Source organism: Panthera onca, chromosome A2, assembly GCF_046562875.1.
Source record: "Panthera onca isolate mPanOnc1 chromosome A2, mPanOnc1 haplotype 2, whole genome shotgun sequence".
Lineage (NCBI taxonomy): Eukaryota > Metazoa > Chordata > Mammalia > Carnivora > Felidae > Panthera > Panthera onca.
Window position 1 is genome coordinate 10,455,066 of NC_138340.1, and position 10,846 is coordinate 10,465,911.

At 43.7% G+C, this 10,846-nt stretch overlaps 1 protein-coding gene across 2 annotated transcripts in view; it reads left to right on the plus strand.

Moving 5' to 3' along the window:
• Positions 1-7,713, plus strand: part of ADGRE2 (adhesion G protein-coupled receptor E2) — a 33,817-nt gene extending 26,104 nt beyond the window's left edge. Inside the window, exon 19 of one of the 2 annotated variants that reach the window (XM_078443281.2) lies at positions 2,599-7,713. In XM_078443281.2, coding sequence (XP_078299407.1) covers positions 2,599-2,607 — 9 coding nt within the window. In that variant the 3' untranslated portion in view covers positions 2,608-7,713. The remainder of the gene's footprint in view (positions 1-2,598) is intronic. The other variant, XM_078443280.2, reaches the window with a different exon arrangement.
• The last annotated feature ends 3,133 nt before the right edge of the window (positions 7,714-10,846 follow it).

Sequence of the window (10,846 nt, forward strand, 5' to 3'; positions counted from 1 at the left end):
ATTATCCAATGAGCAAACAAATGAATGAATAAATGAATGAATGAACTGCCTGACCAGGAGGGGAGTAAAATATTAGAACAAACTACTGATTAGTTTATGACGCCTCTTTCTCTCGGGAATTTCAAGACAATTCTCTGCCCTGTTTTTTGTTTTTTTTTTTTTTTTTTTTTTTTTTTTTTTAACGTTTATTGATTTTTGAGACAGAGAGCATGAACAGGGGAGGGTCAGAGAGAGAGAGAGGGAGACACAGAATCCGAAACAGGCTCCAGGCTCTGAGCTGTCAGCACAGAGCCTGATGTGGGGCTCAAACCCACGAACCGCGAGATCATGACCTCAGCTGAAGTCAGATGCTTAACCAACTGAGCCACCCAGGCGCCCCTCTGCCCTGTTGTTTTATTATTGACCATCATGTCTCCTTATTGACACCCAAGTATTTCCTTATGACCCAAGAGCATCGTGTAGATCTTAGTTCTCCAACTGAAACAGGTCTGGAATGAAATACCAGCTCTATCAAGGGCTTGCTATGTGAACTTGGTCAAATCGGTAAACATCTAAAATCTTTCACTGCCTCCTTCCTCTCTTCCATACACATGAGACAGTTTTCTTGGGTTCACTCAACTGGAACGAATTACTTGCTTCCACTTGCAGGCTTTCAGGTGCCTCATGCTTTGGTGGAAGGGGGCTGAACATCCCCCCCCCCCCCCACACACACACACTGTGAACGCTTTTTCAGCCAAGGATGTGGAGTGTAACTAGGCAGGACCAATGCAGCATCCCTCAGTGCAGATGTCATCTGTACAAGGGAAGGGTCCCAAAGATCTGAGATGCTCCATTCTGGCCGTATCACAGCCCTGTCCCACTCGGGGCTTGAGCTTACTCAGGAAGAATGTGACACTCAGCCCACACCTTTCTGTTTAGGGCATGCTAACAGTACTTAACCCTTCATGTTCTTGAATTAGCTCAGCATCAGCAAGGCCATGTTCCCATCCCTGGGAGCTAGCTCCTAGGATCCCCTGACTAGGACCTGAGCTTCCCTTGCTCCAGAGCCCCAGAAGATGGATATTTCCACTCCTATACTTTGATTGTATTAGTTTCTTACCGCTGTCGTAAACAAGCTATCACAGACGTACTGCTAAAAACCACACAAAAATTTATCTTACAGATTTAGAAGTTCAAAGTTTTAAATGGGTCTTAGGGGACTAAAATCAAGGTGTCAGCCGAGCTGAATTCCTTCTGGAGACTATGGGGGAGTTTTGTTTTCTCATCTTTTCCAGCATCTAGAGGCTGCTGGTATTCTTTAGCTAATGGCCCATTGTTCCATTCACTTTTCTGTCTTTCTTTCTTTCTTTCTTTCTTTCTTTCTTTCTTTCTTTCTTTCTTCTTTCTCTTACTTTCTTTTTGAAAGAGAGAGAGAGAGAGAGAGAGAGAGAGAAACAGAGCACAAGCAGGGGAGGGGCAGAGAGAGAGGGAGGCACAGAATCTGAAGCAGGCTCCAGGCTCTGAGCTGTCAGCACCAGGGCCCGACGTGGGGCTCGAACTCATGAACTGTGACATCATGACCTGAGCCGAAGTCGGATGCTTAACAGACTGAGCCACCCAGGCACCCCACCTATTGTATGTAGGTGAGGTTTGCCTATGGTAGAACCACCAAAAATCTGCCTTATATTATAGTTTTTGAGTAAATATCTACCCCCTACCCTGAGATGATATGCCCAGCGAAGGAAAGAAACATACTTTCTGTGAGAAAACTAGCATCAGATAGCCAATGAAGGTGTCTAAAATGTAAGTAATCTGATCAGCTGTTTCTACTATCTGTGGGCAAAGAACCAAGCAAATCCATTGCTTAATGTGACTTTATCTTCGGCTGTCTCCTAAAACTTGGTGCCTCTGGTGTTTGAAGATACAGGAGGGCCTCATCCTGGCATCTCTTCTGTGGCTTCCTGAAGCCTCGTTCAAGAAAAACAAAATATTTGCTCTTGTGTTCAGTTCTGAATAATTTCATGAAGCACAATTTTTTTCAACTTATTGTATAGAGATTAGCATGGGAGCCTGCCCCACTCAAACACCAGAAATTACAGTGATCTTCCTGTAGACCCGGGAAGAAGTAACTTATATTGGGAATGGAAAGGATAAGGGGGAACAAGACGAAATCCATGTTTTTTACTTTACATCTTAGGTGATTGACGACACACAGTATTCCAGACTTGCATTAATTTCCCTCCCCACTCTCCTTTATTTCTCCATGTGTAAAGCAACATTTTACAAACTCAGAAGCAGAGAGACCAGGACATATATCTTGAAACAGATCATTTTTTTTTTTTTCTGTAGCGCATTTCATTGTTCTTGTCTTCTATACCTTGGGGGTTAGGAAATGCAGGGAGATGGGACTTTTGAGGAAGACCAGTGTTTCTCAAAGTACATTGTGATATGGCCTTTATGATGTTCCTCTGACATAACCATCTGGCAAGAAAATTTGATGATTGAAACTCACAAAAAAATTGAAGGCTTCTTAAATTTCTTATTTGTTTTTTCAATGGAAACTTTAAAATTATCTTTCTGTGGTCTTAGACATAATTTGTAAAATATTATTTTTTCTAGGTTAATTAAAACAACCTTTTGAATTATATATTCTTAAATCCGTGGAAAACTGGAACTGTTATTCTCTGAGCCCCTGCCAGAGGACAAGTAAGACTTTGTTGTGTGTGTTTCAAGAAATTCATCGTGTCGGCAATGTGAAAGACGTCAACCATGCTTGACATTCAGTTCCTGCAAAATCTGGAATTTTTATGTGCCTTTAAGTGTGCTTAGAAAACTTCCAACATAGAAAGGGCCAGCTGTGGCTCAATTTCTTGGTCACTCTGGGTTAAGCCCTTCACCGAAGCCTCTCCTTCCTACAAAGATGCGTCCAGATTTTGACAATCTATGAGCCAGAAAACTCACCTCAACGGATTTTCCTACGTACAACATTCATGGGGGGGTGGGGGGCGGCTAGGGAATTTACATATGAATTGGGTAGGAGGGCACAAACATTCAGTCCACAACAATCTGTAAGATGGAAAACCAGAAGAAAGGGGTACTGTGGTCTAGGGGATCCTGTGCCTGTGGGGACATGGTAGGCATGGGACAAACCCTCGTTGGGGAGGGCAGGTGGGAGAGAGCTCGAGGGTTATCTGATAGCAGCATCCCTAGATGGTTACGGTTTGGGAGGCAGATCTCAGCATTTGTCCCTTTATCTTCACTTTTAAAGCCTATCAAATCTTGTCTCCTTATTTATAATGGGAATAACAATGTTAATTTCCTGATGGGTCATTTTTGAATGTTAAGTGAGAAAATAAAGACTAAGTTCTGGTAGGAAACCCAAAGACAAGAGTTAACCAGGGCAAGTGGGCATGGCTGTTTTCTAGCTCATTTCCCCAGAATTCTGTCCTCAAGTTAGACACTGCCATGAGGCAAGTCTCTGAAGTGAGATTCCACTTCTCACACTAGAGCTCCAGTACAAGACCCATCCATCAAAGGTGGCAGCGAGGGACGAAGAGACAAGGTTGAAGAGGTCTTTCCCTTCAGCTCTCTGCTTTGGGGGGCGGCTGTGAGCAGCTTACATCACCACTTGCCCCCATTCCTTGATCTGATGGCTATTGTGTGGACGAGGAAGCAGGGACTCAATCAGGATTTAACACCTTGGTAGAGAACGTAGAATCTGGACACCAGAAGTATGTTACAAGAAGTTTTCAGAAGCTGAAAGTTAAGGAGCCCATGTGTCATGGAACCAGGAAGTTTAAAAGTCAGGGACCACAAAACCACAAACAGCAGAACATGCAGACTTAGAGTTGTCAAGTCCCAGGGATGACTTTGATATCCAGAGGTTGGGCACTTGGGTCCTAGCCATGTAAGGTTGCAAGAGAGAGCATCTGGGATATGGAAGTTCCCAGGAATTCAGAGGGGGGCTTTAAAAAATGTTTATTTATTTATTTTTGAGAGAGAGAGAGAGAGAGAGAGAAAGAAAGAGAGAGAGAGAACAAGCAGGGAAGGGGCAAAGAGAGAGGCATCCTCCAGGCTCTGAGCTGTAGCACAGAGCCTGATGTGGGGCTTGAACCCATGAACCACGAGATCATGACCTGAGCTGATGTAGGCTGCTTAACCGACTGAGCCACCCAGGTGCCCCAGAAAGGTGGGCTTAAGAAGTGAAATAGAGGCCAGGGCCTTGGGGGAAGGAGTAGTAAAATAGAATGCATGGAGGGGACCGACCACTGGGGAATGCTAGGGGCTGAGCTAGATCAGTCATCCTTCCTTTGGGGCATTCTGGGCTAGGAGTTCCAAAGACTGATAGGTAGGGATAGGGGCCTGGGAAGAACTAAGTGAGATATTTTGTGAGTGAAGATGGGAAGATCAGGGATGGTGAGGGGGCTTGATAGGAATTGGGTTGTTTTGAGAGAAGCTGGTGTTAGGGGAACTGGGGAGACACTAGGTGGTGTGTAGGGGCTGGGGGGAAGTGGGAGCAACAGGGATTTAGAGAGAGACTGCATCAGGGGTGAGTATGGCCGTAGACAGGGGGTAGGGGACGGATGGGAGAGACTAGGAGGGACAGGGGATAGATAGAGGGAGACATGGAGGAATGGTGGCTGGAGGGTGCAGGAAGGTGCAGGAGTGGGGCCCCTTAGAGGGCTTGCGGGGATTCAGGACGGTGGGCTGAATAGGTCTGAGGTGGTATAACAACTGGGGGAACAGGAAGGGAGGGGGTGGGAAAATGGGGGAGGTTTGTGGACCAGAGGAAAAATGAGGTGAGCTGGTGGAACTGGAGCACCCAGGACACTCTGGGGATTATTGATCTGGCGATCTGGGATGGACAGAAGTCCAGTGGTTCTCAGGTGGCTGGAACCATTGAGTACAAGCAGGGTGGATGGAGGGGAGAACAAGGGGAAACAAGAATGTGTGGTTGTAAAAGAAGGCAGTGAAGTACAGGAGCCCTGGAAGCATGGGAAGGAGTGAGAACTTGGGGAGAAATTATAATAAATTTAATATGGGGCCAAGTATTTGGTAGAGACAGAGGAAGGCTAGAGGTGTTTGCATCCCTGGTAGGGCTCAGGGTGCCAGGTGAGGGGCTGAAAGGCTGCTGTTGAAATAGGGATATAGGAAAAGTGTGAGAAGAATGGGAAGGGTTGGGCAGATATATGAGACCAGGGAAGGAAATAGGTGATGGGTGTTTGAATGGAATCAGAATGTTCTTGGTGTTCTTTGCCATTGGGAGCAGGGTGACTCTGGACTTGGTGGAGGTTACTGGACTAGGGAGATTGGAATGGGAGAGAAAATGGGATGATGAAGGGGTGGGCAATGGTTTGTAGAAGGTGGGGGCAGGGTTTGCAGACTTAGGGAAGACTAGGTGGATAGAGGTAGGGGAATATAGTGATGCCGGCAGACCAAGATGGGAAGGGAGGTGGAGAAATGGACTAGAAGTAGTGAGGAAAGGGGAGAGCCTGGGGGAGCCTGGTGAAGAGACCTGTCTGAGGAGTTTCTTCAAGAGAAGAAAAAGGAGCAGCTGTGCCCACACCTCTCTTCTCTGCCCCTTCATCCATGGGCAGGTGTGCCATACAATGTCCTCGAGCAATTATAGCTCAGACTTTGAGTCCGGAGTTCTCGTCCAGCAAGAGAGCAGATGCAGAAATGAAAACGAGAGAGGCTAATGTCTGGGAGGAGACAAGGGCCCCGAATAGGGGTTGTGTCTCCATAGGTATTGAGCTCTCAAGATTCTACATACGCGGCGAACATGCAGAAGAAAACAATCAGATAGTAGCCATTAACTTGTGTGCGTAAGAAGCAAAGGGTTTGGGGGGGCAGGTGGCATTTGAAGTTGTGATCAAAGCACAATGATATACTGGCGCCAGATGGAAAGTGTTTTCCTGTAGGCGATATAACTAATTAGCTGCTATCTTTAAAGTTTAAGATTGATGGAGCATGCAGTTTTAAGGATAACAATTTACTTGTCTCGCTAAGTAACCTTGGGTGCTTTCGCCCTGCGGGGGGCTTTCCACCCTATGCTTTGTTAACCCTTAAGTTTAAGTTAGAGAATTCTTAAACTTATTTCCCACACAACTATTGTTAAGGTTATGAGTACAGCACTGACTTCCTATTCAGAGAGAAAATTACATGGTTTTCTGATTTCCAAAGGAATGCGAGAAAAATGCAGAACATTTGGAAAGTTTTGAAAAGCATGATGGAAAACTAAATGTTAGGGACCCCACGCTGAGAGAAAGTTCATGGTTGACCTGATGGGCACTTTTCTCTCTGTCTCCATCTCTCATTCTTTGACCTTCTGTCATCCACACTCAGGTGGGTGATCCATTCCTTTGGGGCACACTTGACTTTTTTGTTTTGTTTTGTTTTGACCTCCTCCATGTTGGTCTAAAGCCAAAGACCATGACTTGGAGCTGGTCCAGGGGGCTCCCACTCATGACAACCACCATTCGGAACTAACCACTGGGAACGGGAAACCCTTTAGACCAGTGTCCCCCAACTTCAGACACTCCTCTGACACCACCCTGATTTTTGCTATATGTGGTGTCCACTGTCACGTTTATCTTTACCTTGACTCTAGTTTTTCAGCATCCTAACTAATCATAAGTTTTTCTCCCATTATGCCTTCAAATAAGCCAAATTTATAAAGACTTGGAAAAAACATTCATTGTTTTTTCAATCAACAATTGATCAGTCAACATCTCAAGAGTTATATTTTGGAAAGAAGTTTCAGGGTGCTCATTTTATTCATAGCATTTGCCTTAATTTGCGCGGAGGTCTGTTCATTTGTGCACTTGCCTGTTAGATATCCAGCGCTAAGCACATAGCGTATTGCCAGACACACAAGAGAAAACATGTTATTAGTTAAGTGACCAAATAGATTATTTCATACATCTTTTTTTATACCCATTCTAGGGATGAAGAAATTAAGACTTATGGACACGAACTAATTGGTCCATGGTCACACGGTTAGCAAGCAGCTGAGCTAGGACATGTTCCCAGTTGGAGATAAACTTAAAAAATCAATGTTCGGGGCACCTGGGTGGCTCAGTCGGTTAAGCGTCCGACTTTGGCTCAGGTCACGATCTCACGGTCCGTGGGTTCGAGCCCCGCGTCGGGCTCTGGGCTGATGGCTCAGAGCCTGGAGCCTGCTTCCGATTCTGTGTTTCCCTCTCTCTCTGCCCCTCCCCTGTTCATGCTGTGTCTCTCTCTGTCTGAAAAATAAATTAAAAAAAAAAATCAATGTTCGCACATGGGACTATCTTGACACAGTGCCTGAAAGGGGTCGGTAAGAGGTGGACTTGGAAAGTCTCTTTGAAGTGGTATTTGGAAGGAATCTGCATTTTGGGAAGAGAATGAGAGGAGAAGGAACTATGCCATGTGCCTTGTAAAGCAATTGGAAGCTTTCAGACAAGCAAGTGACTTCTCTCCCTTCCAAAACTGTTTATGCGTTTGGAATATTGTTGTATTTGTGAAGAGAGAGATTTGAGTAAAATAGAGTCTGGAAAATATGAAAATATTTTTCTATTCCCCAAATCCAGAGATGAAGCCATTTTGTAGGGGTGAGAATCGTGAAAGTCAGGTGTGAATCTCATAATCTGCTTACCTGGGTTTTTCTTTTCTTTTTTCTTTTTGTAATAAATTAAGATTTTAATGGTTCTACTTTTCTTTTTTTTCTGATGTAAACAAGGATTTATTTCATACTGAAACATTAAGAAACGTCTATTAATTACGTAGGAATTGGTAGTTCAGTTTACTCTAGCAATATTCATCTTCAAAATTCTTTGGGGGAATTAATATTCTATTTCTTGTGATTAATGCAGGGTCATTCTCTTCTTGAATACGCAATATGTTATATTATTTACATTACTGTACCTCATAACTTATTACCACTTTTAGGCACGTTAGCAATGGAGTTTAGAAACATCTATGAAGACTCGTTTTCTGGATCTCTTCAGCTGTTTCAATTTTAACAGAATTGTTTGGTAATGTCTGGAGCTGCAAATAGAAACTTTATGAATAATTATGTCTGAGACTATGGTGATAGCTTACAAAGTGCTGTTTAGATACCAGCTTTTCTTCTCCATCACCTAATAGTCTAAATTCCTCTGTCCGCAGACCAAACCCATCCATATCTTCTATCCATATGGATATAACCATAGCCTTCCACAATTGAAGCTTTCTCTCTAGTATAATACATGTGCTACTTTTCACTCCCATCAGCCTCCAGTTTTTTCCTTCCATTTTATATTATGTAAGATGTATTGCTTTTCCTCAACTCCTCTTTTTTTCTCAGGTCAAAGTCCCATGGATCTTTTAAGATAAGACTTAGTTTCTAGATTCATCTCTCCTCTGTGGCATTTTGTAAGACTTCCCCAAAGAGTAAATTTCTCACTTAAACACCAGTTTTCAGAAGGGTTAATGTACATATTTTTTATTCACAAAGAAATTGTCAATACCCTTACAGAAGTAAAAGAAAGTAGCAAAAATATGTCTGAAAGACCATAAAAACTCCTGTAATCCTACCTACCTAGAAATCATTTCCTTTCTTATGCATCCTCACATATGTACATAATGGTTCTGCTTTTCATTGCACAAGAAATCTATATTTTTTCTTGTTGTAATTCCTTTAAATGCTGTAGGAATCTACAAATTGAAAGTTTCCCCTTACATCCCATTTACACCCCCTTACATCACAGACACATGCCCACAATCATTCTTTCTATAGGTATCTACTGTATATAGTTTTGTTAAAAATTTTTTCCCTTCCAACTAAAACTTTTATTTTATTTTATTGATATAATTTATTGTCAAATTGGCTAACACAGAGTGTGTAAAGTGTGCTAATTTTTCTTAAATTTTATTTATTTTTGAGAGAGAGACAGAGGGAGTGAGCAGGGGAGGGGCAGAGAGAGAAGGAGAGAGAGAATGTCAAGCAGGTTCTGTGCTGTCAGCATGGAGCCTGATGTGGAGCTCAACTCACAAGCCATGAGGTCATGACCTGAGCTGAAACTAAGAGTCGGATGCTTAACCGACTGAGCCACCCGGGTGCCCCTACTGTGTATAGTTTTATATTCATCTTTCTTATCATTATTTCTATGCATGTACATATATATTTATATATCTCCATGCATGTTATAGAAATGGGTTCATATTATGTGTACCATCATGGAATTCATTTTTCACATATAGCTTTTACACAGTTGTAGAGTATTCCCTAGTATGGCTGTATCATGTTTAACTACTTCTTGTGAGTGAACATTTGGGTTACCTCCTAGCAGTGAAATACTTTCTGCTTTGTGAGCTATGTGGGCTCAGTCACAACGACACAAACCTTCTGTAAAGGCTCAGACAGGAAATATTTCGGCTTTGTGAGCCATATGGTCTCTGTTACGATGACTCAACTCCATGGTTGTCCCCGCCAAACTCAGGCACAGACAAAACATCAACGAACGGGCACGACTGTGCCAATAAAACTTCATTTACAAACACAAGCAGCCAGCCCACGAGCTGTAGTTTGCCAAACCAGATTATGAGCAGACGTAAGTCTTGGGGTCAAAGTCAGAATTCAGGGACCTGCATGTCTGAGAGGACAGAGGAGAAATTGAATGGGATAAGGACAGAATGCTCATATGTAAGTGGCCCTCCTTGCAGCCCTGTCTACATCAGCACAACCCTACCCCTGAAGCAGGGCCAGCTGGATATGATGGCACACCTGATCCAGTGAGTCCCTGTGTTCCAACTGCTACTGCCATTCATTCATTCATTCATGTAATTTTTAAGTAGGCTTCACACCCAGTGTGGAGCCCAACGCAAGACTTGAACTCACGACCCAGAGACCAAGACCTGAGCTGAGATCCAAGAGTCGGGCGCTTAACCGACTGAGCCACCCAGGCATCCCTGCTTCGGCCCCTTAACATTACACTGTCCTCTGCCTGCAGGTGTTCCTTTTTTTTTTTTTTTTAAATGTTTATTTATTTTTGAGAGAGAGACACAGTGTGAGTTGGGGAAGGGCAGAGAGAGAGAGGGAGACACAGAATCCAAGGCAGGCTCCAGGCTCTGAGTTGTCAGCACAGAGCCTGATGCGGGGCTTGAACTCAAGAGCTGTGAGATCATGACCTGAGCGGAAGTCAGACGCTTAACCCCCGGAGCCTCCTAGGCGCCCCAGCCTGCAGTTGTTTCTAATACGAAATCAAGGGAAATTTATGTTGCTGTTTCCCTTTTATGTAAGGTGTCATTTCTCTTTGGCTGCATTTAGGATTGTCTTTTTATCTTTGGTTTTTAGCAGTTTGATTACGATATGCCTAGGTGTGCTTTTCTTTGTATTTGTTCTACTTAGAATTTGCAGAACTACTTGAATCAAGAAATTACGTCTTTCAACAAATTTGGGGAGTTTTTGGCCATTATTTAAATATCTTCCTGCTCCAGGAGTGCCTGGGTGGCTCAGTGAGTTAAGCATCTGACTTTTGATTTCGGCTCAGGTTGTGATCTCAGTTTGTGAGACTGAGCTCCGCATCGGGCTCTGCACTGGCAGCACGGGACCTACTTGGAATTCTCTTTCCCTCTCTCTCTCTCTGCCTCTCCCTTGCTTGCATCTGTCCTCTCTCAAAATGAATCAATAAACATAAAAAATATTTTCCGGCTCCATTTCTCTCCTATCCTTCTTGAATTCCAGATACTGAGAGTCCTCAGAAAATTCTAAAAAACAAAGCAGGTTTCACACCCAGTGCAGAGCCCGATTTGGGGCTTGATCTTACCACCATGAGGTCATGACCTGAGCTGAAATTAAGAGTTGGACGTTTAACCGACTGAGCCGCCCAGGTGCCCTGAAATTGCT